General features: G+C 60.7%; 1 protein-coding gene across 1 annotated transcript in view; it reads right to left on the bottom strand.

Moving 5' to 3' along the window:
* Positions 1 to 305: 305 nt before the first annotated feature.
* LOC140403263 (EVI5-like protein) overlaps positions 306 to 25,656 on the bottom strand; it is a 572,353-nt gene continuing 547,002 nt past the window's right edge. The window contains exon 19 of the mRNA XM_072491040.1: positions 306 to 778. Coding sequence (XP_072347141.1) covers positions 431 to 778 — 348 coding nt within the window. The 3' untranslated portion in view covers positions 306 to 430. The remainder of the gene's footprint in view (positions 779 to 25,656) is intronic.

Raw genomic sequence — 25,656 nt, 5'->3', positions numbered from 1 at the left:
CCTGGTGACGGGTTACCAAGGAGACGAGGGGAGAGGCACCACAAACAGCAGTTTCCTATCACCGAGTTGTAAACGCGGCCGGGGTCCTCGGTGGTCCACATGGAGCGCACACGAGAACAGCTGGTCACTCGGCATTGGTCGAGCACCAAGGTGGAGGGGGGATATTTTAGCCACCGGGTCACCCGGATTATCAGCAATACCAGAGAGGCTCGAAACGTTTTCAAAAGTGCCCAACTCCCTTTCCTACTTCACCGAAAAGCTGCCAAATATTGCGGCGGATAAAAATCACTCCCCTGCCAAGGTCATTTATCGTTGGCAAATATGAATGGAATTTAATATTGGGCCACACTCGGAGAGAAGTTACGAGCAGTTCAGGGCGGCCTCATACACAGTAAGTCTCACATTGTGGAATTAGCTGGAGTCCCTCCCATTACACCGTGGTAGAGATGGACGGCGGCTTGTTTGGGCTCTCACTGCACATGATATGATTCGCCATCTCCTCTTCGAGCTCCGGCGCGGAATTCCGGTCTTCCTGCTCGCTGTCGGTGCTCCCGTCGCTGTCCTTCCCCAAGCTCTCCAGGCCCATGAGGAAATGGCTGTTTGGGTGCGGAATGGGGTACAGCGCCTCCTGCAGGCCACTCACCGCCATGGGGCTGGGTAAGAGGTCCTCGTCAGACGAGTGAATGGATTCGTCATCCGCCACCATGTGATTCACGATATGGATCCCGTCGAAGCTCATCGGGGACTGAAAGGACCCCTGGCCTTTGAAAAGCCGGATCTGTGTTTTTAAAAACATAAAAATAAGACGTCAATCCAAATCAGCAAGTAGGCCGGCAGCTAAACAATCGATAGCACATCTACCCCACAATTCATTTTCATCAACGTGCCACGTCGTGTTCCGCAGGGTCTTTGATATCTCGCAATGGCCTATCTGATGTTGGGAGGACTTCCGCACATTGTCCTCACTTGGTGTCCACACTCAAAAGTACACTGCTGTTAGGGGCCAGGGTTTGGAAACTCCAAAGTGTGTTATGAAGTTCACCTGACCAATAACTTTAATGTTGAGTTTGGCTAGGGTGAGCACAGGAGCCTTCGCTTCAGGGGTGATTCATCAGACTTCCTAGGTGCTTTTATGAAAACAAAGTTTATTATAAGAATGTAGTTAACATATATAAAACACAGCAAGAATTTATCAATTACAAACATGAAAAAACACACAACAGCTACAATAATCTATGTATATAACCCTGAAAGAATCCCTCTTAGCCGCTCGCTCGGCTGCAGCTTCTGGTTTGTCCAGCAGGCAACCCCCCCTCTCCCCGCTGGGACCAGCCCATTTCTATTTGCCCATTGTTACTGAAGGCAATGTGACGACGTGAGTTTGACCATTTCTGATGTGGACATTGGCTCCCTTCAGACAAACTAAAGAAAAAGTGTGAAAGAAACAAATAGCCGGTTAAAGGGAAAACCCTCAGACACGGGGACAGGAGCGGGGACGGAGTTTCCGCTGTGGTCGTGGCTTATAGTCAATCACAGCATCTCAACTAGGTCAACTAACTCAACCAGCTGCTGTTGCTATGCACACGGTTGCCTAGGGGATTTCCAGCTGCTGTTGCTATGCACACGGTTGCCTAGGAGATTTCTAGCTGCTGTTGCTATGCACACGGTTTCCTAGGAGATTTCTAGCTGCTGTTGCTATGCACACGGTTGCCTGGGGGATTTCTAGCTGCTGTTGCTATGCACACGGTTGTCTATGGGATTTCTGGCTGCTGTTGCTATGCACACGGTTGCCTAGGGGATTTCCAGCTGCTGTTGCTATGCGCACGGTTGCCCAGGAGATTTCTAGCTACTGTTGCTATGCACACGGTTGCCTGGGGGATTTCTAGCTGCTGTTGCTATGCACACGGTTGCCTAGGAGATTTCTAGCTGCTGTTGCTATGCACACGGTTGCCTAGGAGATTTCTAGCTGCTGTTGCTATGCACACGGTTGCCTGGGGGATTTCTAGCTGCTGTTGCTATGCACACGGTTGCCTAGGAGATTTCTAGCTGCTGTTGCTATGCACACGGTTGTCTATGGGATTTCTGGCTGCTGTTGCTATGCACACGGTTGCCTAGGGGATTTCCAGCTGCTGTTGCTATGCACACGGTTGCCTGGGGGATTTCTAGCTGCTGTTGCTATGCACATGGTTGCCTAGGGGATTTCTAGCTGCTGTTGCTATGCACACAGTTGCCTGGGGGATTTCTAGCTGCTGTTGCTATTCCTTGGAGCTCATAGATCATAGAATTTACATCCAAGTTCCATCCAACCATCAGCCTCACCATGGACTACTCTCCAAAATCAGTTGCATTCTTGGACACACTCGTCTCCATCAAGGACGGTCACCTCAGCACTTCGCTTTACCGCAAACCCACGGATAACCTCATGATGCTCCACTTCTCCAGCTTCCACCCTAAACACATTAAAGAAGCCATCCCCTATGGACAAGCTCTCCGTATACACAGGATCTGCTCAGACGAGGAGGAGCGTAACAGACATCTACAGACGTTGAAAGATGCCCTCGTACGAACGGGATATGGCACTCGACTCATCGATCGACAGTTCCAACGCGCCACAGCGAAAAACCGGACCGACCTCCTCAGAAGACAAACATGGGACACAACGACGGTCCAGTACTTCCCCGGAGCGGAGAAACTACGTCATCTTCTTCACGGCCTTCAACACGTCATTGATGACGATGAACATCTTGCCAAGGTCATCCCCACACCCCCACTACTTGCCTTCAAACAACCGCGCAACCTCAAACGAACCATTGTTTGCAGCAAACTACCCAGTCTTCAGAACAGTGACCACGACACCACACAATCCTGCCATGGCAATCTCTGCAAGACGTGCCAGATCATCGACATGGATACCACCATTACACATGAGAACACCGCCCACCAGGTACGCGGTACACACTCGTGCGACTCGGCCAACGTTGTCTACCTCATACGCTGCAGGAAAGGATGTCCCGAAGCGTGGTACATTGGCGAGACCATGCAGACGCTGCGACAACGAATGAACGGACATCGCCAGGCAGGAATGTTCCCTTCCAGTCGGGGAATACTTCAGCAGTCAAGGGCATTCAGCCTCTGATCTCCGGGTAAGCGTTCTCCAAGGCGGCCTTCAGGACGCGCGACAACGCAGAATCGCCGAGCAGAAACTTACAGCCACGTTCCGCACACGAGTGCGGCCTCAACCGGGACCTGGGATTCATGTCGCATTACATTCATCCCCCACCATCTGGCCTGCAAAATCCTACCAACTGTCCTGGCTTGATACAATTCACACCTCTTTAACCTGGGGTTACCCCATCTCTGGATCTGTAAAGATTTAATCACCTGCTAATGCTCGCATTCCAAGCATTGTCTGGCATCTTTGAATCTGTCTATATATATGTTTCTGGAACCTCTTCATTCACCTGAGGAAGGAGCAGCGCTCCGAAAGCTAGTGATTCGAAACAAACCTGTTGGACTTTAACCTGGTGTTGTAAGACTTCTTACTATAGAATTTCCCGTACCAGCCTTCCCGAACAGGCGCCGGAATGTGGCGACTAGGAGCTTTTCACAGTAATTTCATTTGAAGCCTACTTGTGACAATAAGCAATTTTCATTTTTCATTTACAGTGAAGGAGGCCATTCGGCCCATCGAGTCTGCACCGGCCCTTACAAAGAGCGCCCTACTGAAGCCCACGCACTGAGTGCTGAATTTGGTGCATTTGAGTGCTATAGTAAGAGTTTGGTGACCGAGGGAGTTAGGTGAGGAGGGGGTAAGGTGCTCCTTTCATTTTGTTTCCTACATTTCCGCAAAGAGTGAGAAGAGAGCCAGGAGTTTACAGAGAGTGTAGCTGACTGGAAGCAGAGTCGGAGGGCGGAGATCCAGTTGGTCCACAGGGCAGCTATATTCTGTCAGGTAAGAGGGGATGGCGGTTAGGCCAGTTGCATGCTCCTCCTGTAGGATGTGGGTGGTGAGGGATACCACCGGTGTCCCCGCTGACTATACCTGCGGGAAGTGCACCCAACTTCAGCTCCTCAAAAACCGTGTGAGGGAACTGGAGCTGAAGATGGATGAACTTCGGATCATCCGGGAGGCAGAGGGGGTGATTGAGAAGAGTTACAGGGAGGTAACCACACCCAAGGTACAGGACAAGAATAGCTGGGTTACAGTCAGGGGGATAAAAACAAACAGGCAGACAGGGACCCCTCGTGGCCGTTCCCCTTCAAAACAAGTATACCGTTTTGGATGCTGTTGGGGGGGGATGACCTACCGGGGGAAGGCCCTAGCGGCCAGGTCTCTGGCACTGAGTCTGGCTCTGGGGCTCAGAAGGGACGGGGGGAGAATAGAAAAGCAATAGTTAACAAAGAACAAAGAAATGTACAGCACAGGAACAGGCCCTTCGGCCCTCCAAGCCCGTGCCGACCATGCTGCCCGACTAAACTTAAAGTTGTAGGAGATTCAATGGTTGGAGGAATAAATAGGAGATTCTGTGGTCGTGAGCGAGACTCCCGGAAGGTATGTTGCCTCCCGGGTGCCAGGGCCAGGGATGTCTCGGATCGTGTCTTCAGGATCCTTAAGGGGGAGGGGGAGCAGCCAGAAGTCGTGGTGCACATTGGTACCAACGACGTAGGTAGGAAAAAGGGTGTGGAGGTAATAAGCAAGTTTAGGGAGTTAGGCTGGAAGTTAAAAGCCAGGACAGACAGAGTTGTCATCTCTGGTTTGTTGCCGGTGCCACGTGATAGCGAGGCGAGGAATAGGGAGAGAGTGCAGCTGAACACGTGGCTGCAGGAATGGTGCAGGAGGGAGGGCTTCAGGTATTTGGATAATTGGAGCGCATTCTGGGGAAGGTGGGACCTGTACAAGCAGGACGGGTTGCATCTGAACCAGAGGGGCACCAATATCCTGGGAGGGAGGTTTTCTAGTACTCTTCGCGAGGGTTTAAACTAATTTGGCAGGGAAATGGGAACTGGATTTGTAGTCCAGCAACTAAGGTAGCCGATGTTCAGGACGCCAAAGCGTATAGTGAGGCAGTGGGAAAGATAACACTGACAAAGGAGAGTACTTGCAGGCACGGAGATGGGTTGAAGTGTGTATACTTCAACGCAAGAAGCATCAGGAATAAGGTGGGTGAACTTAAGGCATGGATCGGTACTTGGGACTACGATGTGGTGGCCATCACGGAAACTTGGATAGAAGAGGGGCAGAAATGGTTGTTGGAGGTCCCTGGTTATAGATGTTTCAAGAAGATTAGGGAGGGTGGTAAAAGAGGTAGGGGGTGGCATTGTTAATTATAGATAGCATAACAGCTGCAGAAAGGCAGTTCGAGGAGTATCACCCTAATGAGGTAGTATGGGTTGAAGTCAGAAATAGGAAAGGAGCAGTCACCTTGTTAGGTGTTTTCTACAGGCCCCCCAATAGTAGCAGAGATGTGGAGGAACAGAATGGGAAACAGATTTTGGAAAGGTGCAGAAGTCACAGGGTAGTAGTCATGGGTGACTTTAACTTCCCAAACATTGAGTGGAAACTCTTTAGATCAAATAGTTTGGATGGGGTGGTGTTTGTGCAGTGTGTCCAGGAAGCTTTTCTAACGCAGTATGTAGATTGTTCAACCAGAGGAGGGGCAATATTGGATTTAGTACTTGGTAATGAACCAGGGCAAGTGATAGATTTGTTAGTGGGGGAGTATTTTGGAGATAGTGACCACAATTCTGTGACTTTCACTTTAGTAATGGAGAGGGATAGGTGCGTGCAACAGGGCAAGGTTTACAATTGGGGGAAGGGTAAATACGATGTTGTCAGACAAGAATTGAAGTGCATAAGTTGGGAACATAGGCTGTCAGGGAAGGACACAAGTGAAATGTGGAACTTGTTCAAGGAACAGGTACTACGTGTCCTTGATATGTATGTCCCTGTCAGGCAGGGAAGAGATGGTCGAGTGAGGGAACCATGGTTGACAAGAGAGGTTGAATGTCTTGTTAAGAGGAAAAAGGAGACTTATGTAAGGCTGAGGAAACAAGGTTCAGACAGGGCGTTGGAGGGATACAAGATAGCCAGGAGGGAACTGAAGAAAGGGATTAGGAGAGCTAAGAGAGGGCATGAACAATCTTTGGCAGGTAGGATCAAGGAAAACCCCAAGGCCTTTTACACATATGTGGGAAATATGAGAATGAGCGAGGGTAGGTCCGATCAAGGACAGTAGCGGGAGATTGTGTATTGAGTCTGAAGAGATAGGAGAGGTCTTGAACGAGTACTTTTCTTCTGTATTTACAAATGAGAGGGGCGATATTGTTGGAGAGGACAGTGTGAAACAGACTGATAAGCTCGAGGAAATACTTGTTAGGAGGAAGATGTGTGGGGCATTTTGAAAAACTTGAGGATAGACAAGTCCCCCGGGCCTGACGGGATATATCCAAGGATTCTATGGGAAGCAAGAGATGAAATTGCAGAGCCGTTGGCAATGATCTTTTCGCCCTCACTGTCAACAGGGGTGATACCAGGGGATTGGAGAGTGGCGAATGTCGTGCCCCTGTTCAAAAAAGGGACTAGGGATAACCCTGGGAATTACAGGCCAGTTAGTCTTACTTCGGTGGGAGGCAAAGTCATGGAAAGGGTACTGAAGGATAGGATTTCTGAACATCTGGAAAGACACTACTTGATTAGGGATAGTCAGCACGGATTTGTGAGGGGTAGGTCTTGCCTTACAAGTCTTATTGAATTCTTTGAGGAGGTGACCAAGCATGTGGATGAAGGTAAAGCAGTGGATGTAGTGTACATGGATTTTAGTAAGACATTTGATAAGGTTCCCCATGGTAGGCTTCTGCAGAAAGTAAGGAGGCATGGGATAGTGGGAAATTTGGCCAGTTGGATAACAAACTGGCTAACCGATAGAAGTCAGAGAGTGGTGGTGAATGGCAAATATTCAGCCTGGATCCCAGTTACCAGTGGCGTACCGCAGGGATCAGTTCTGGGTCCTCTGCTGTTTGTGATTTTCATTAATGACTTGGATGAGGGAGTTGAAGGGTGGGCCAGTAAATTTGCAGACGATACGAAGATTGGTGGAGTTGTGGATAGTAAGGAGGGCTGTTGTCGGCTGCAAAGAGACATAGATAGGATGCAGAGCTGGGCTGAGAAGTGGCAGATGGAGTTTAACCCTGAAAAGTGTGAGGTTGTCCATTTTGGAAGGACAAATATGAATGCGGAATACAGGGTTAACGGTAGAGTTCTTGGCAATGTGGAGGAGCAGAGAGATCTTGGGGTCTATGTTCATACATCTTTGAAAGTTGCCACTCAAGCGGATAGAGCTGTGAAGAAGGCCTATGGCGTGCTAGCGTTCATTAAGAGAGGGATTGAATTTAAGAGCCGTGAGGTGATGATGCAGCTGAACAAAACTTTGGTAAGGCCACATTTGGAGTACTGCGTACTGTTCTGGTTGCCTCATTTTAGGAAGGATGTGGAAGCTTTGGAAAAGGTGCAAAGGAGATTTACCAGGATGTTGCCTGGAATGGAGAGTAGGTCTTACGAGGAAAGGTTAGAACGGAGAAGGATGAGGGGCGACTTGATAGAGGTTTATCAGGTGATCAGGGGAATAGATAGAGTAGACAGTCAGAGACTTTTTCCCCGGGTGGAACAAACCATTACAAGGGGACATGAATTTCAGGTGAATGGTGGAAGATATCGGGGGATGTCAGAGGTAGGTTCTTTATCCTGAGAGTAGTGGGGGCATGGAATGCACTGCCTGTGGAAGTAGTTGAGTCGAAAACATTAGGGACCTTCAAGCAGCTATTGGATAGGTACATGGATTACGGTAAAATTATATAGTGTAGATTTATTTGTTCTTAAGGGCAGCACGGTAGCATTGTGGATAGCACAATTGCTTCACAGCTCCAGGGTCCCAGGTTCAATTCCGGCTTGGGTCACTGTCTGTGCGGACTCTGCACATTCTCCCCGTGTGTGCGTGGGTTTCCTCCGGGTGCTCCGGTTTCCTTCCACAGTCCAAAGATGTGCAGGTTAGGTGGATTGGCCATGATAAATTGCCCTTAGTGTCCAAAAGTGGAGGTGTTGACTTTGGGTAGGGTGCTCTTTCCAAGAGCAGGTGCAGACTCAATGGGCCGAATGGCCTCCTTCTGCACTGCAAATTCAATGATAATTTATGATTAATCTGGGTCAAAGGTTCGGCACAACATCGTGGGCCGAAGGGCCTGTTCTGTGCTGTATTTTTCTATGTTCTATGTTCCACCATATACCCGCAACCCAGGAACCCCCACTTAACATTTTATTTGGACACCGTGTCCAGGCAGGAGCGGAGCTCAGTCTCAGTCCCGGCAGGAGCGGAGCTCAGTCTCAGCCCGGGCAGGAGCGGAGCTCAGTCTCAGTCCCGGCAGGAGCGGAGCTCACTCTCAGTCCGGGCAGGACGGAGCTCAGTCTCAGTCCGTGCAGGACGGAGCTCAGTCTCAGTCCAGGCAGGAGCGGAGCTCAGTCTCAGTCCGGGCAGGAGCGGAGCTCAGTCTCAGTCCAGGCAGGAGCGGAGCTCAGTCTCAGTCCGGGCAGGAGCGGAGCTCAGTCTCAGTCCGGGCAGGACGGAGCTCAGTCTCAGTCTCAGTCCGGGCAGGAGCGGAGCTCAGTCTCAGTCCAGGCAGGAGCGGAGCTCAGTCTCAGTCCGGGCAGGACGGAGCTCAGTCTCAGTCCGGGCAGGACGGAGCTCAGTCTCAGTCCGGGCAGGACGGAGCTCAGTCTCAGTCCGGGCAGGACGGAGCTCAGTCTCAGTCTCAGTCCGGGCAGGAGCGGAGCTCAGTCTCAGTCCGGGCAGGACGGAGCTCAGTCTCAGTCTCAGTCCGGGCAGGAGCGGAGTTCACTCTCAGTCCGGGCAGGACGGAGCTCAGTCTCAGTCCGGGCAGGACGGAGCTCAGTCTCAGTCCGGGCAGGAGTGGAGCTCAGTCTCAGTTCGGGCAGGAGCGGAGCTCAGTCTCAGTCCGGGCAGGAGCGGAGCTCAGTCTCAGTCCGGGCAGGAGCGGAGCTCAGTCTCAGTCCGTGCAGGAGAGGAGCTCAGTCTCAGTCCGGGCAGGGGCGGAGCTCAGTCTCAGTCCGGGCAGGGGCGGAGCTCAGTCTCAGTCCGGGCAGGAGAGGAGCACAGTCTCAGTCCGGGCAGGAGCGGAGCTCAGTCTCAGTCCGGGCAGGAGAGGAGCTCAGTCTCAGTCCGGGCAGGAGCGGAGCTCAGTCTCAGTCCGGGCAGGAGCGGAGCTCAGTCTCAGTCCGGGCAGGAGAGGAGCTCAGTCTCAGTCCGGGCAGGAGCGGAGCTCAGTCTCAGTCCGGGCAGGAGCGGAGCTCAGTCTCAGTCCGTGCAAGAGAGGAGCTCAGTCTCAGTCCGGGCACGGGCGGAGCTCAGTTTCAGTCCGTGCAAGAGAGGAGCTCAGTCCGGGCAGGAGCGGAGCTCAGTCTCAGTCCGGGCAGGAACGGAGGCAGGAGCGGAGCTCAGTCTCAATCCAGGCAGGAGCGGAGCTCAGTCTCAGTCCGGGCAGGAGCGGAGCTCAGTCTCAGTCCGGGCAGGAGCGGAGCTCAGTCTCAGTCCGGGCAGGAGCGGAGCTCAGTCTCAGTCCGTGCAGGAGAGGAGCTCAGTCTCAGTCCGGGCAGGGGCGGAGCTCAGTCTCAGTCCGAGCAGGAGCGGAGCTCAGTCTCAGTCCGGGCAGGAGCAGAGCTCAGTCTCAGTCTCACTCCGGTCAGGGGCGGAACTCAGTCTCAGTCCCGGTTGGAACAGAGCTCAGTCTCAGTCCGGGCAGGAGCGGAGCTCAGTCTCAGTCCGGGCAGGAGCGGAGCTCAGTCTCAGTCCGGGCAGGAGCGGAGCTCAGTCTCAGTCCGGGCAGGAGCGGAGCTCAGTCTCAGTCCGGGCAGGAGCGGAGCTCAGTCTCAGTCCGGGAAGGAGCGGAGCTCAGTCTCAGTCCGGGCAGGAGCGGAGCTCAGTCTCAGTCCGGGCAGGAGCGGAGCTCAGTCTCAGTCCGGGCAGCAGCAGAGGCAGGAGCGGAGCTCAGTCTCAGTCCAGGCAGGAGCGGAGCTCAGTCTCAGTCCGGGCAGGAGCAGGAGCGGAGCTCAGTCTCAGTCGGGGCAGGAGCGGAGCTCAGTCTCAGTCCGGTCAGGAGCGGAGCTCAGTCTCAGTCTGGGCAGGAGCGGAGCTCAGTCTCAGTCCGGGCAGGAGCGGAGCTCAGTCTCAGTCCGGGCAGGAGCGGAGCTCAGTCTCACTCCGGGCAAGAGCGGAGCTCAGTCTCACTCCGGGCAAGAGCGGAGCTCAGTCTCAGTCCGGGCAGGAGCGGAGCTCAGTCTCAGTCCGGGCAGGAGCGGAGCTCAGTCCGGGCAGGAGCGGAGCTCAGTCTCAGTCCGGGCAGGAGAGGAGCTCTGTCTCAGTCCGGGCAGGAGCGGAGGCAGGAGCGGAGCTCAGACTCAGTCCAGGCAGGAGAGGAGCTCAGTCTCAGTCCAGGCAGGAGCGGAGCTCAGTCCGGGCAGGAGCGGAGCTCAGTCTCAGTCCGGGCAGGAGAGGAGCTCTGTCTCAGTCCGGGCAGGAGAGGAGCTCTGTCTCAGTCCGGGCAGGAGCGGAGCTCAGTCTCAGTCGGGGCAGGAGCAGAGCTCAGTCTCAGTCGGGGCAGGAGCAGAGCTCAGTCTGGGCAGGAGCGGAGCTCAGTCTCAGTCCCGGCAGGAGCGGAGCTCAGTCTCAGTCCGGGCAGGAGCGGAGCTCAGTCTCAGTCCGGGCAGGAGCGGAGCTCAGTCTCAGCCCGGGCAGGAGCGGAGCTCAGTCTCAGCCCGGGCAGGAGCGGAGCTCAGTCTCAGCCCGGGCAGGAGCGGAGCTCAGTCTCAGTCCGGGCAGGAGCGGAGCTCAGTCTCAGTCCGGGCAGGAGCGGAGCTCAGTCTCAGTCCGGGCAGGAGCGGGGGCAGGAGCGGAGCTCAGTCTCAGTCCGGGCAGGAGCGGAGCTCAGTCTCAGTCCGGGCAGGAGCGGAGCTCAGTCTCAGTCCGGGCAGGAGCGGAGCTCAGTCTCAGTCCGGGCAGGAGCGGAGCTCAGTCTCAGTCCCAGCAGGAGCGGAGGTCAGTCTCGGTCCGGGCAGGAGTGGAGCTCAGTCTCGGTCCCGGCAGGAGCAGTGCTCAGTCTCAGTCCGGGCAGGAGCGGAGCTCAGTCTCAGTCCGGGCAGGAGCGGAGCTCAGTCCGGGCAGGAGCGGAGCTCAGTCTCAGTCCGGGCAGGAGCGGAGCTCAGTCTCAGTCCGGGCAGGAGCGGAGCTCAGTCTCAGTCCGGGCAGGAGCGGAGCTCAGTCCGGGCAGGAGCGGAGCTCAGTCTCAGTCCGAGCAGGAGCGGAGGTCAGTCTCAGTCCCGGCAGGAGCGGAGCTCAGTCTCAGTCCGGGCAGGAGCGGAGCTCACTCTCAGTCCGGGCAGGAGCGGAGCTCAGTCTCAGTCCGGGCAGGAGTGGAGCTCAGGCTCAGTCCGGGCAGGAGCGGAGCTCAGGCTCAGTCCGGGCAGGAGCGGAGCTCAGTCCCGGCAGGAGCGGAGCTCAGTCTCAGTCCGGGCAGGAGCGGAGCTCAGTCTCAGTCGGGGCAGGAGCAGAGCTCAGTCTCAGTCGGGGCAGGAGCGGAGCTCAGTCTCAGTCCGGGCAGGAGCGGAGCTCAGTCTCAGTCCGGGCAGGAGCGGAGCTCAGTCTCAGTCCGGGCAGGAGCGGAGCTCAGTCTCAGTCCGGGCAGGAGCGGAGCTCAGTCTCAGTCCGGGAAGGAGCGGAGCTCAGTCTCAGTCCGGGCAGGAGCGGAGCTCAGTCTCAGTCCGGGCAGGAGCGGAGCTCAGTCTCAGTCCGGGCAGCAGCAGAGGCAGGAGCGGAGCTCAGTCTCAGTCCAGGCAGGAGCGGAGCTCAGTCTCAGTCCGGGCAGGAGCAGGAGCGGAGCTCAGTCTCAGTCGGGGCAGGAGCGGAGCTCAGTCTCAGTCCGGTCAGGAGCGGAGCTCAGTCTCAGTCTGGGCAGGAGCGGAGCTCAGTCTCAGTCCGGGCAGGAGCGGAGCTCAGTCTCAGTCCGGGCAGGAGCGGAGCTCAGTCTCACTCCGGGCAAGAGCGGAGCTCAGTCTCACTCCGGGCAAGAGCGGAGCTCAGTCTCAGTCCGGGCAGGAGCGGAGCTCAGTCTCAGTCCGGGCAGGAGCGGAGCTCAGTCCGGGCAGGAGCGGAGCTCAGTCTCAGTCCGGGCAGGAGAGGAGCTCTGTCTCAGTCCGGGCAGGAGCGGAGGCAGGAGCGGAGCTCAGACTCAGTCCGGGCAGGAGAGGAGCTCAGTCTCAGTCCAGGCAGGAGCGGAGCTCAGTCCGGGCAGGAGCGGAGCTCAGTCTCAGTCCGGGCAGGAGAGGAGCTCTGTCTCAGTCCGGGCAGGAGAGGAGCTCTGTCTCAGTCCGGGCAGGAGCGGAGCTCAGTCTCAGTCGGGGCAGGAGCAGAGCTCAGTCTCAGTCGGGGCAGGAGCAGAGCTCAGTCTGGGCAGGAGCGGAGCTCAGTCTCAGTCCCGGCAGGAGCGGAGCTCAGTCTCAGTCCGGGCAGGAGCGGAGCTCAGTCTCAGTCCGGGCAGGAGCGGAGCTCAGTCTCAGCCCGGGCAGGAGCGGAGCTCAGTCTCAGCCCGGGCAGGAGCGGAGCTCAGTCTCAGCCCGGGCAGGAGCGGAGCTCAGTCTCAGTCCGGGCAGGAGCGGAGCTCAGTCTCAGTCCGGGCAGGAGCGGAGCTCAGTCTCAGTCCGGGCAGGAGCGGGGGCAGGAGCGGAGCTCAGTCTCAGTCCGGGCAGGAGCGGAGCTCAGTCTCAGTCCGGGCAGGAGCGGAGCTCAGTCTCAGTCCGGGCAGGAGCGGAGCTCAGTCTCAGTCCCAGCAGGAGCGGAGGTCAGTCTCGGTCCGGGCAGGAGTGGAGCTCAGTCTCGGTCCCGGCAGGAGCAGTGCTCAGTCTCAGTCCGGGCAGGAGCGGAGCTCAGTCTCAGTCCGGGCAGGAGCGGAGCTCAGTCCGGGCAGGAGCGGAGCTCAGTCTCAGTCCGGGCAGGAGCGGAGCTCAGTCTCAGTCCGGGCAGGAGCGGAGCTCAGTCTCAGTCCGGGCAGGAGCGGAGCTCAGTCCGGGCAGGAGCGGAGCTCAGTCTCAGTCCGAGCAGGAGCGGAGGTCAGTCTCAGTCCCGGCAGGAGCGGAGCTCAGTCTCAGTCCGGGCAGGAGCGGAGCTCACTCTCAGTCCGGGCAGGAGCGGAGCTCAGTCTCAGTCCGGGCAGGAGTGGAGCTCAGGCTCAGTCCGGGCAGGAGCGGAGCTCAGGCTCAGTCCGGGCAGGAGCGGAGCTCAGTCCCGGCAGGAGCGGAGCTCAGTCTCAGTCCGGGCAGGAGCGGAGCTCAGTCTCAGTCGGGGCAGGAGCAGAGCTCAGTCTCAGTCGGGGCAGGAGCGGAGCTCAGTCTCAGTACGGGCAGGAGCGGAGCTCAGTCTCAGTCCGGGCAGGAGCGGAGCTCAGTCTCTGTCCGGGCACGAGTGGAGCTCAGTCTCAGTCCGGGCAGGATCGGAGCTCAGTCTCAGTCCGGGCAGGAGCGGAGCTCAGTCTCAGTCCGGGCAGGAGCGGAGCTCAGTCTCATTCCGGGCAGGAGCGGAGCTCAGTCTCAGTCCGGGCAGGAGCGGAGCTCAGTCTCAGTCCGTGCAGGAGCGGAGCTCAGTCTCAGTCCCGGCAGGAGCGGAGCTCAGTCTCAGTCCGGGCAAGAGCGGAGCTCAGTCTCAGTCCCGGCAGGAGCGTAGCTCAGTCTCAGTCCGTGCAGGAGCGGAGCTCAGTCTCAGTCCGTGCAGGAGCGGAGCTCAGTCTCAGTCAAGGCAGGAGCGGAGCTCAGTCTCAGTCAAGGCAGGAGCGGAGCTCAGTCTCAGTCCGGGCAAGAGCGTAGCTCAGTCTCAGTCCGTGCAGGAGCGGAGCTCAGTCTCAGTCCGTGCAGGAACGGAGCTCAGTCTCAGTCAAGGCAGGAGCGGAGCTCAGTCTCAGTCCCGGCAGGAGCGGTGCTCAGTCTCAGTCCCGGCAGGAGCGGAGCTCAGTCTCAGTCCGGGCAGGAGAGGAGCTCAGTCTCAGTCAAGGCAGGAGCGGAGATCAGTCTCAGTCCGGGCAGGAGCGGAGCTCAGTCTCAGTCCGTGCAGGAACGGAGCTCAGTCTCAGTCAAGGCAGGAGCGGAGCTCAGTCTCAGTCCCGGCAGGAGCGGTGCTCAGTCTCAGTCCCGGCAGGAGCGGAGCTCAGTCTCAGTCCGTGCAGGAGCGGAGCTCAGTCTCAGTCCGGGCAGGAGCGGAGCTCAGTCTCAGTCCAGGCAGGAGCGGAGCTCAGTCTCAGTCCGGGCAGGAGCGGAGCTCAGTCTCAGTCCGGGCAGGAACGGAGCTCAGTCTCAGTCAAGGCAGGAGCGGAGCTCAGTCTCAGTCCCGGCAGGAGCGGTGCTCAGTCTCAGTCCCGGCAGGAGCGGAGCTCAGTCTCAGTCCGTGCAGGAGAGGAGCTCAGTCTCAGTCCGTGCAGGAGAGGAGCTCAGTCTCAGTCCGTGCAGGAGAGGAGCTCAGTCTCAGTCCGGGCAGGGGCGGAGCTCAGTCTCAGTCCGGGCAGGGGCGGAGCTCAGTCTCAGTCCGGGCTGGAGCGGAGCTCAGTCCGGGCAGGAGCGGAGCTCAGTCTCAGTCCGGGCAGGAATGGAGGCAGGAGCGGAGCTCAGTCTCAATCCAGGCAGGAGCTGAGCTCAGTCTCAGTCCGGGCAGGAGCGGAGCTCAGTCTCAGTCCATGCAGGAGAGGAGCTCAGTCTCAGTCCGGGCAGGGGCGGAGCTCAGTCTCAGTCCGAGCAGGAGCGGAGCTCAGTCTCAGTCCGGGCAGGAGCGGAGCTCAGTCCGGGCAGGAGCAGAGCTCAGTCTCAGTCTCAGTCCGGTCAGGAGCGGAGCTCAGTCTCAGTCCCGGTTGGAACAGAGCTCAGTCTCAGTCCGGGCAGGAGCGGAGCTCAGTCTCAGTCCGGGCAGGAGCGGAGCTCAGTCTCAGTCCGGGCAGGAGCGGAGCTCAGTCTCAGTCCGGGCAGGAGCAGAGGCAGGAACGGAGCTCAGTCTCAGTCCGGGCAGGAGCGGAGATCAGTCCAGGCAGGAGCGGAGCTCAGTCGGGGCAGGAGCAGAGCTCAGTCCGGGCAGGAGCAGAGCTCAGTCTCAGTCTCAGTCCGGTCAGGAGCGGAGCTCAGTCTCAGTCCCGGTTGGAACAGAGCTCAGTCTCAGTCCGGGCAGGAGCGGAGCTCAGTCTCAGTCCGGGCAGGAGCGGAGCTCAGTCTCAGTCCGGGCAGGAGCGGAGCTCAGTCTCAGTCCGGGCAGGAGCAGAGGCAGGAACGGAGCTCAGTCTCAGTCCGGGCAGGAGCGGAGATCAGTCCAGGCAGGAGCGGAGCTCAGTCTCAGTCGGGGCAGGAGCAGAGCTCAGTCTCAGTCGGGGCAGGAGCAGAGCTCAGTCTCAGTCGGGGCAGGAGCGGAGCTCAGTCTCAGTCCCGGCAGGAGCGGAGCTCAGTCTCAGTCCGGGCAGGAGCGGAGCTCAGTCTCAGCCCGGGCAGGAGCGGAGCTCAGTCTCAGCCCGGGCAGGAGCGGAGCTCAGTCTCAGCCCGGGCAGGAGCGGAGCTCAGTCTCAGCCCGGGCAGGAGCGGAGCTCAGTCTCAGCCCGGGCAGGAGCGGAGCTCAGTCTCAGCCCGGGCAGGAGCGGAGCTCAGTCTCAGTCCGGGCAGGAGCGGAGCTCAGTCTCAGTCCGGGCAGGAGCGGGGGCAGGAGCGGAGCTCAGTCTCAGTCCGGGCAGGAGCGGAGCTCAGTCTCAGTCCGGGCAGGAGCGGAGCTCAGTCTCAGTCCGGGCAGGAGCGGAGCTCAGTCTCAGTCCGGGCAGGAGCGGAGCTCAGTCTCAGTCCGGGCAGGAGCGGAGCTCAGTCTCAGTCCCAGCAGGAGCGGAGGTCAGTCTCAGTCCGGGCAGGAGTGGAGCTCAGTCTCGGTCCCGGCAGGAGCGGTGCTCAGTCTCAGTCCGGGCAGGAGCGGAGCTCAGTCTCAGTCCGGGCAGGAGCGGAGCTCAGTCTCAGTCCGGGCAAGAGCGGAGCTCAGTCTCAGTCCGGGCAGGAGCGGAGCTCAGTCTCAGTCCGGGCAGGAGCGGAGCTCAGTCTCAGTCCGGGCAGGAGCGGAGCTCAGTCTCAGTCCCGGCAGGAGCGGAGCTCAGTCTCAGTCCGGGCAGGAGCGGAGCTCAGTCTCAGTCCGGGCAGGAGCGGAGTTCACTCTCAGTCCGGGCAGGAACGGAGCTCAGTCTCAGTCCGGGCAGGAGTGGAGCTCAGGCTCAGTCCGGGCAGGAGCGGAGCTCAGGCTCAGTCCGAGCAGGAGCGGAGCTCAGTCCCGGCAGGAGCGGAGCTCTGTCTCAGTCCGGGCAGGAGCGGAGCTCAGTCTCAGTCGGGGCAGGAGCAGAGCTCAGTCTCAGTCGGGGCAGGAGCGGAGCTCAGTCTCAGTACGGGCAGGAGCGGAGCTCAGTCTCAGTCCGGGCAGGAGCGGAGCTCAGTCTCAGTCCGGGCAGGAGCGGAGCTCAGTCTCAGTCCGGGCAGGAGCAGAGCTCAGTCTCAGTCCGGGCAGGAGCAGAGCTCAGTCTCAGTCCGGGCAGGAGCGGAGCTCAGTCTCAGTCCGTGCAGGAGCGGAGCTCAGTCTCAGTCCGGACAGGAGAAGAGCTCAGTCTCAGTCCAGGCAGGAGCGGAGCTCAGTCTCAGTCCGGGCAGGAGCGGAGCTCAGTCTCAGTCCGGGCAGGAGCGGAGCTCAGTCTCAGTCCGGGCAGGAGTGGAGCTCAGTCTCAGTCCGGGCAGGAGCGGAGCTCAGTCTCAGTCCGGGCAGGAGCGGAGCTCAGTCTCAGTCCGGGCAAGAGCGGAGCTCAGTCTCAGTCCCGGCAGGAGCGTAGCTCAGTCTCAGTCCGTGCAGGAGCGGAGCTCAGTCTCAGTCCGTGCAGGAGAGGAGCTCAGTCTCAGTCAAGGCAGGAGCGGAGCTCAGTCTCAGTCAAGGCAGGAGCGGAGCTCAGTCTCAGTCCGGGCAGGAGCGGAGCTCAGTCTCAGTCCGGGCAGGAGCGGAGCTCAGTCTCAGTCCGGGCAGGAGCGGAGCTCAGTCTCAGTCCGGGCAGGAGCGGAGCTCAGTCTCAGTCCAGGCAGGAGCGGAGCTCAGTCTCAGTCCGTGCAGGAGAGGAGCTCAGTCTCAGTCCGTGCAGGAGAGGAGCTCAGTCTCAGTCCGTGCAGGAGAGGAGCTCAGTCTCAGTCAAGGCAGGAGAGGAGCTCAGTCTCAGTCCGTGCAGGAGAGGAGCTCAGTCTCAGTCCGTGCAGGAGAGGAGCTCAGTCTCAGTCCGTGCAGGAGCGGAGCTCAGTCTCAGTCCCGGCAGGAGCAGTGCTCAGTCTCAGTCCCGGCAGGAGCGGTGCTCAGTCTCAGTCCCGGCAGGAGCGGAGCTCAGTCTCAGTCCGTGCAGGAGAGGAGCTCAGTCTCAGTCCGTGCAGGAGAGGAGCTCAGTCTCAGTCCGTGCAGGAGAGGAGCTCAGTCTCAGTCCGTGCAGGAGAGGAGCTCAGTCTCAGTCCGGGCAGGGGCGGAACTCAGTCTCAGTCCGGGCTGGAGCGGAGCTCAGTCCGGGCAGGAGCGGAGCTCAGTCTCAGTCCGGGCAGGAGCGGAGCTCAGTCTCAGTCCGGGCAGGAGCGGAGCTCAGTCTCAGTCCCGGCAGGAGCGGAGCTCAGTCTCAGTCCGGGCAGGAGCGGAGCTCAGTCTCAGTCCGGGCAGGAGCGGAGTTCACTCTCAGTCCGGGCAGGAGCGGAGCTCAGTCTCAGTCCGGGCAGGAGTGGAGCTCAGGCTCAGTCCGGGCAGGAGCGGAGCTCAGGCTCAGTCCGGGCAGGAGCGGAGCTCAGTCCCGGCAGGAGCGGAGCTCTGTCTCAGTCCGGGCAGGAGCGGAGCTCAGTCTCAGTCGGGGCAGGAGCAGAGCTCAGTCTCAGTCGGGGCAGGAGCGGAGCTCAGTCTCAGTACGGGCAGGAGCGGAGCTCAGTCTCAGTCCGGGCAGGAGCGGAGCTCAGTCTCAGTCCGGGCAGGAGCGGAGCTCAGTCTCAGTCCGGGCAGGAGCGGAGCTCAGTCTCAGTCCGGGCAGGAGCAGAGCTCAGTCTCAGTCCGGGCAGGAGCGGAGCTCAGTCTCAGTCCGTGCAGGAGCGGAGCTCAGTCTCAGTCCGGACAGGAGAAGAGCTCAGTCTCAGTCTGGGCAGGAGCTGAGCTCAGTCTCAGTCCGGGCAGGAGCGGAGCTCAGTCTCAGTCCAGGCAGGAGCTCAGTCTCAGTCCAGGCAGGAGCGGAGCTCAGTCTCAGTCCGGGCAGGAGCGGAGCTCAGTCTCAGTCCGGGCAGGAGCGGAGCTCAGTCTCAGTCCGGGCAGGAGTGGAGCTCAGTCTCAGTCCGGGCAGGAGCGGAGCTCAGTCTCAGTCCGGGCAGGAGCGGAGCTCAGTCTCAGTCCGGGCAGGAGCGGAGCTCAGTCTCAGTCCGGGCAGGAGCGGAGCTCAGTCTCAGTCCGGGCAGGAGCGGAGCTCAGTCTCAGTCCGGGCAAGAGCGGAGCTCAGTCTCAGTCCGGGCAGGAGCGGAGCTCAGTCTCTGTCCAGGCAGGAGCGGAGCTCAGTCTCAGTCAAGGCAGGAGAGGAGCTCAGTCTCAGTCCCGGCAGGAGCGGAGCTCAGTCTCAGTCCGGGCAAGAGCGGAGCTCAGTCTCAGTCCCGGCAGGAGCGGAGCTCAGTCTCAGTCCCGGCAGGAGCGTAGCTCAGTCTCAGTCCGTGCAGGAGCGGAGCTCAGTCTCAGTCCTGGCAGGAGCGTAGCTCAGTCTCAGTCCGTGCAGGAGCGGAGCTCAGTCTCAGTCCGGGCAGGAGCGGAGTTCAGTCTCAGTCCGGGCAGGAGCGGAGCTCAGTCTCAGTCCGGGCAGGAGCGGAGCTCAGTCTCAGTCCGGGCAGGAGCGGAGCTCAGTCTCAGTCCGGGCAGGAGCGGAGCTCAGTCTCAGTCCGGGCAGGAGCGGAGCTCAGTCTCAGTCAAGGCAGGAGCGGAGCTCAGTCTCAGTCCGTGCAGGAGAGGAGCTCAGTCTCAGTCCGTGCAGGAGAGGAGCTCAGTCTCAGTCCGTGCAGGAGCGGAGCTCAGTCTCAGTCCCGGCAGGAGCAGTGCTCAGTCTCAGTCCCGGCAGGAGCGGTGCTCAGTCTCAGTCCCGGCAGGAGCGGAGCTCAGTCTCAGTCCGTGCAGGAGAGGAGCTCAGTCTCAGTCCGTGCAGGAGAGGAGCTCAGTCTCAGTCCGTGCAGGAGAGGAGCTCAGTCTCAGTCCGTGCAGGAGAGGAGCTCAGTCTCAGTCCGGGCAGGGGCGGAACTCAGTCTCAGTCCGGGCTGGAGCGGAGCTCAGTCCGGGCAGGAGCGGAGCTCAGTCTCAGTCCGGGCAGGAATGGAGGCAGGAGCAGAGCTCAGTCTCAATCCAGGCAGGAGCTGAGCTCAGTCTCAGTCCGGGCAGGAGCGGAGCTCAGTCTCAGTCCGTGCAGGAGAGGAGCTCAGTCTCAGTCCGGGCAGGGGCGGAGCTCAGTCTCAGTCCGAGCAGGAGCGGAGCTCAGTCTCAGTCCGGGCAAGAGCGGAGCTCAGTCCGGGCAGGAGCAGAGCTCAGTCTCAGTCTCAGTCTCAGTCCGGTCAGGAGCGGAGCTCAGTCTCAGTCCCGGTTGGAACAGAGCTCAGTCTCAGTCCGGGCAGGAGCGGAGCTCAGTCCGGGCAGGAGCAGAGCTCAGTCCGGGCAGGAGCAGAGCTCAGTCCGGGCAGGAGCAGAGCTCAGTCTCAGTCTCAGTCCGGTCAGGAGCGGAGCTCAGTCTCAGTCCCGGTTGGAACAGAGCTCAGTCTCAGTCCGGGCAGGAGCGGAGCTCAGTCTCAGTCCGGGCAGGAGCGGAGCTCAGTCTCAATCCGGGCAGGAGCAGAGGCAGGAACGGAGCTCAGTCTCAGTCCGGGCAGGAGCGGAGATCAGTCCGGGAAGGAGCGGAGCTCAGTCTCAGTCCGGGCAGGAATGGAGGCAGGAGCGGAGCTCAGTCTCAATCCAGGCAGGAGCTGAGCTCAGTCTCAGTCCGGGCAGGAGCGGAGCTCAGTCTCAGTCCGTGCAGGAGAGGAGCTCAGTCTCAGTCCGGGCAGGGGCGGAGCTCAGTCTCAGTCCGTGCAGGAGTGGAGCTCAGTCTCAGTCCGTGCAGGAGAGGAGCTCAGTCTCAGTCCGGGCAGGGGCGGAGCTCAGTCTCAGTCCGGGCAGGGGCGGAGCTCAGTCTCAGTCCGGGCAGGGGCGGAGCTCAGTCTCAGTCCGGGCAGGAGCGGAGCTCAGTCCGGGCAGGAGCGGAGCTCAGTCTCAGTCCGGGCAGGAATGGAGGCAGGAGCGGAGCTCAGTCTCAATCCAGGCAGGAGCTGAGCTCAGTCTCAGTCCGGGCAGGAGCGGAGCTCAGTCTCAGTCCGTGCAGGAGAGGAGCTCAGTCTCAGTCCGGGCAGGGGCGGAGCTCAGTCTCAGTCCGAGCAGGAGCGGAGCTCAGTCTCAGTCCGGGCAGGAGCGGAGCTCAGTCCGGGCAGGAGCAGAGCTCAGTCTCAGTCTCAGTCCGGTCAGGAGCGGAGCTCAGTCTCAGTCCCGGTTGGAACAGAGCTCAGTCTCAGTCCGGGCAGGAGCGGAGCTCAGTCTCAGTCCGGGCAGGAGCGGAGCTCAGTCTCAGTCCGGGCAGGAGCAGAGGCAGGAGCGGAGCTCAGTCTCAGTCCAGGCAGGAGCGGAGCTCAGTCTCAGTCCGGGCAGGAGCGGGGGCAGGAGCGGAGCTCAGTCTCAGTCGGGGCAGGAGCGGAGCTCAGTCTCAGTCGGGGCAGGAGCAGAGCTCAGTCTCAGTCTCAGTCCGGGCAGGAGCAGAGCTCAGTCTCAGTCGGGGCAGGAGCAGAGCTCAGTCTCAGTCTCAGTCCGGGCAGGAGCGGAGCTCAGTCTCAGTCCGGGCAGGAGCGGAGCTCAGTCTCAGTCCGGGCAGGAGCGGAGCTCAGTCTCAGTCCGGGCAGGAGCGGAGCTCATCTCAGTCCGGGCAGGAGCGGAGCTCAGTCTCAGTCCCAGCAGGAGCAGAGCTCAGTCTCAGTCCAGGCAGGAGCAGAGCTCAGTCTCAGTCCGGGCAGGAGCGGAGCTCAGTCTCAGTCCGGGCAGGAGCGGAGCTCAGTCTCAGTCCGGGCAGGAGCGGAGCTCAGTCTCAGTCCGGGCAGGAGCGGAGCTCAGTCTCAGTCCCGGCAGGAGCGGAGCTCAGTCTCAGTCCGGGCAGGAGCGGAGCTCAGTCTCAGTCCGGGCAGGAGCGGAGCTCACTCTCAGTCCGGGCAGGAGCGGAGCTCAGTCTCAGTCCGGGCAGGAGTGGACTCAGGCTCAGTCCGGGCAGGAGCGGAGCTCAGGCTCAGTCCGGGCAGGAGCGGAGCTCAGTCCCGGCAGGAGCGGAGCTCAGTCTCAGTCCGGGCAGGAGCGGAGCTCAGTCTCAGTCAGGGCAGGAGCGGAGCTCAGTCTCAGTCGGGGCAGGAGCGGAGCTCAGTCTCAGTCGGGGCAGGAGCGGAGCTCAGTCTCAGTCCGGGCAGGAGCGGAGCTCAGTCTCAGTCCGGGCAGGAGCGGAGCTCAGTCTCAGTCCGGGCAGGAGCGGAGCTCAGTCTCAGTCCGGGCAGGAGCGGAGCTCAGTCTCAGTCCGGGCAGGAGTGGAGCTCAGTCTCAGTCCGGGCAGGATCGGAGCTCAGTCTCAGTCCGGGCAGGAGCGGAGCTCAGTCTCAGTCCGGGCAGGAGCGGAGCTCAGTCTCAGTCCGGGCAGGAGCGGAGCTCAGTCTCAGTCCGGGCAGGAGCGGAGCTCAGTCTCAGTCCGTGCAGGAGAGGAGCTCAGTCTCAGTCCGGGCAGGAGTGGAGCTCAGTCTCAGTCCGTGCAGGAGAGGAGCTCAGTCTCAGTCCGTGCAGGAGAGGAGCTCAGTCTCAGTCCGTGCAGGAGAGGAGCTCAGTCTCAGTCCGTGCAGGAGAGGAGCTCAGTCTCAGTCAAGGCAGGAGCGGAGCTCAGTCTCAGTCCGTGCAGGAGCGGAGCTCAGTCTCAGTCCGGGCAGGAGCGGAGCTCAGTCTCAGTCCGTGCAGGAGAGGAGCTCAGTCTCAGTCCGTGCAGGAGAGGAGCTCAGTCTCAGTCCGGGCAGGGGCGGAGCTCAGTCTCAGTCCGGGCAGGGGCGGAGCTCAGTCTCAGTCCGGGCAGGAGCGGAGCTCAGTCCGGGCAGGAGCGGAGCTCAGTCTAAGTCCGGGCAGGAATGGAGGCAGGAGCGGAGCTCAGTCTCAATCCAGGCAGGAGCTGAGCTCAGTCTCAGTCCGTGCAGGAGAGGAGCTCAGTCTCAGTCCGGGCAGGGGTGGAGCTCAGTTTCAGTCCGAGCAGGAGCGGAGCTCAGTCTCAGTCCGGGCAGGAGCGGAGCTCAGTCCGGACAGGAGCAGAGCTCAGTCTCAGTCTCAGTCCGGTCAGGAGCGGAGCTCAGTCTCAGTCCCGGTTGGAACAGAGCTCAGTCTCAGTCCGGGCAGGAGCGGAGCTCAGTCTCAGTCCGGGCAGGAGCGGAGCTCAGTCTCAGTCCGGGCAGGAGCAGAGGCAGGAGCGGAGCTCTGTCTCAGTCCAGGCAGGAGCGGAGCTCAGTCTCAGTCCAGGCAGGAGCGGGGGCAGGAGCGGAGCTCAGTCTCAGTCGGGGCAGGAGCGGAGCTCAGTCTCAGTCGGGGCAGGAGCGGAGCTCAGTCTCAGTCGGGGCAGGAGCGGAGCTCAGTCTCAGTCTCAGTCTCAGTCCGGGCAGGAGCAGAGCTCAGTCTCAGTCCGGGCAGGAGCGGAGCTCAGTCTCAGTCCGGTCAGGAGCGGAGCTCAGTCTCAGTCCGGGCAAGAGCGGAGCTCAGTCTCAGTCCGGGCAGGAGCGGAGCTCAGTCTCAGTCCGGGCAAGAGCGGAGCTCAGTCTCATCCGGGCAGGAGCGGAGCGCTGTCTCAGTCCGGGCAGGAGCGGAGCTCAGTCCGGGCAGGAGCGGAGGCAGGAGCGGAGCTCAGTCTCAGTCCGGGCAGGAGAGGAGCTCAGTCTCAGTCCGGGCAGGAGCGGAGCTCAGTCTCAGTCCGGGCAGGAGCGGAGCTCAGTCTCAGTCCGGGCAGGAGAGGAGCTCAGTCTCAGTCCAGGCAGGAGCGGAGCTCAGTCTCAGTCCGGGCAGGAGCGGAGCTCTGTCTCAGTCCGGGCAGGAGCGGAGGCAGGAGCGGAGCTCAGTCTCAGTCCGGGCAGGAGCGGAGCTCAGTCTCAGTCGGGGCAGGAGAGGAGCTCAGTCTCAGTCCCGGCAGGAGCGGAGCTCAGTCTCAGTCCCGGCAGGAGCGGAGCTCAGTCTCAATCCGGGCAGGAGCGGAGCTCAGTCTCAGTCCGGGCAGGAGCGGAGCTCAGTCTCAGCCCGGGCAGGAGCGGAGCTAAGTCTCAGTCCGGGCAGGAGCGGAGCTCAGTCTCAGTCCAGGACGGAGCGGAGCTCAGTCTCAGTCCGGGACGGAGCGGAGCTCAGTCTCAGTCCAGGCAGGAGCGGAGGCAGGAGTGGAGCTCAGTCTCGGTCCCGGCAGGAGCGGAGCTCAGTCTCAGTCCGGGCAGGAGCGGAGCTCAGTCTCAGTCCGCGCAGGAGCGGAGCTCAGTCTCAGTCGGGGCAGGAGCGGAGCTCAGTCTCAGTCCGGGCAGGAGCGGAGCTCAGTCTCAGTCCGGGGAGGAGTGGAGCTCAGTCTCAGTCCGGGCAGGAGCGGAGCTCAGGCCGGGCAGGAGCGGAGCTCAGTCTCAGTCCCGGCAGGAGCGGAGCTCAGTCTCAGTCGGGGCAGGAGCAGAGCTCAGTCTCAGTCGGGGCAGGAGCAGAGCTCAGTCTCAGTCCCGGTTGGAACAGAGCTCAGTCTCAGTCCGGTCAGGAGCGGAGCTCAGTCTCAGTCCGGGCAGGAGCGGAGCTCAGTCTCAGTCCGGGCAGGAGCGGAGCTCAGTCTCAGTCCGGTCAGGAGCGGGGGCAGGAGCGGAGCTCAGTCTCAGTCGGGGGAGGAGCGGAGCTTAGTCTCAGTCCGGGCAGGAGCGGGGGCAGGAGCGGAGCTCAGTCTCAGTCGGGGCAGGACGGAGCTCAGTCTCAGTCCGGGCAGGAGCAGAGCTCAGTCTCAGTCCGGGCAGGAGCGGACCTCAGTCTCAGTCCGGTCAGGAGCGGAGCTCAGTCTCAGTCCGGGCAGGAGCGGAGCTCAGTTTCAGTCCGGGCAGGAGCGGAGCTCAGTTTCAGTCCGGGCAGGGGTGGAGCTCAGTCTCAGTCCGGGCAGGAGCGGAGCTCAGTCCGGGCAGGAGCGGAGCTCAGTCTCAGTCCGGGCAGGAGTGGAGCTCAGTCTCAGTCCGGGCAGGAGAGGAGCTCAGTCTCAGTCCAGGCAGGAGCGGAGCTCAGTCTCAGTCCAGGCAGGAGCGGAGCTCAGTCTCAGCCCGGGCAGGAGCGGAGCTAAGTCTCAGTCCGGGCAGGAGCGGAGCTCAGTCTCAGTCCGGGACGGAGCGGAGCTCAGTCTCAGTCCGGGACGGAGCGGAGCTCAGTCTCAGTCCCAGCAGGAGCGGAGCTCAGTCTCAGTCCGGGCAGGAGCGGAGCTCAGTCTCAGTCCAGGCAGGAGCGGAGGCAGGAGTGGAGCTCAGTCTCGGTCCCGGCAGGAGCGGAGCTCAGTCTCAGTCCGGGCAGGAGCGGAGCTCAGTCTCAGTCCGCGCAGGAGCGGAGCTCAGTCTCAGTCGGGGCAGGAGCGGAGCTCAGTCTCAGTCCGGGCAGGAGCGGAGCTCAGTCTCAGTCCGGGGAGGAGTGGAGCTCAGTCTCAGTCCGGGCAGGAGCGGAGCTCAGGCTCAGTCCGGGCAGGAGCGGAGCTCAGTCTCAGTCCCGGCAGGAGCGGAGCTCAGTCTCAGTCGGGGCAGGAGCAGAGGTCAGTCTCAGTCGGGGCAGGAGCAGAGCTCAGTCTCAGTCCCGGTTGGAACAGAGCTCAGTCTCAGTCCGGTCAGGAGCGGAGCTCAGTCTCAGTCCGGGCAGGAGCGGAGCTCAGTCTCAGTCCGGGCAGGAGCGGAGCTCAGTCTCAGTCCGGTCAGGAGCGGGGGCAGGAGCGGAGCTCAGTCTCAGTCGGGGGAGGAGCGGAGCTTAGTCTCAGTCCGGGCAGGAGCGGGGGCAGGAGCGGAGCTCAGTCTCAGTCGGGGCAGGACGGAGCTCAGTCTCAGTCCGGGCAGGAGCAGAGCTCAGTCTCAGTCCGGGCAGGAGCGGAGCTCAGTCTCAGTCCGGTCAGGAGCGGAGCTCAGTCTCAGTCCGGGCAGGAGCGGAGCTCAGTTTCAGTCCGGGCAGGAGCGGAGCTCAGTTTCAGTCCGGGCAGGAGTGGAGCTCAGTCTCAGTCCGGGCAGGAGCGGAGCTCAGTCCGGGCAGGAGCGGAGCTCAGTCTCAGTCCGGGCAGGAGTGGAGCTCAGTCTCAGTCCGGGCAGGAGAGGAGCTCAGGCTCAGTCCGGGCAGGAGCGGAGCTCAGTCCCGGCAGGAGCGGAGCTCAGTCTCAGTCCGGGCAGGAGCGGAGCTCAGTCTCAGTCGGGGCAGGAGCAGAGCTCAGTCTCAGTCGGGGCAGGAGCGGAGCTCAGTCTCAGTACGG

The sequence above is a fragment of the Scyliorhinus torazame genome, chromosome 27 (assembly GCF_047496885.1).
Source record: "Scyliorhinus torazame isolate Kashiwa2021f chromosome 27, sScyTor2.1, whole genome shotgun sequence".
Taxonomy (NCBI): Eukaryota; Metazoa; Chordata; class Chondrichthyes; order Carcharhiniformes; family Scyliorhinidae; genus Scyliorhinus; species Scyliorhinus torazame.
This window is presented reverse-complemented; position numbering and strand designations above follow the sequence as displayed.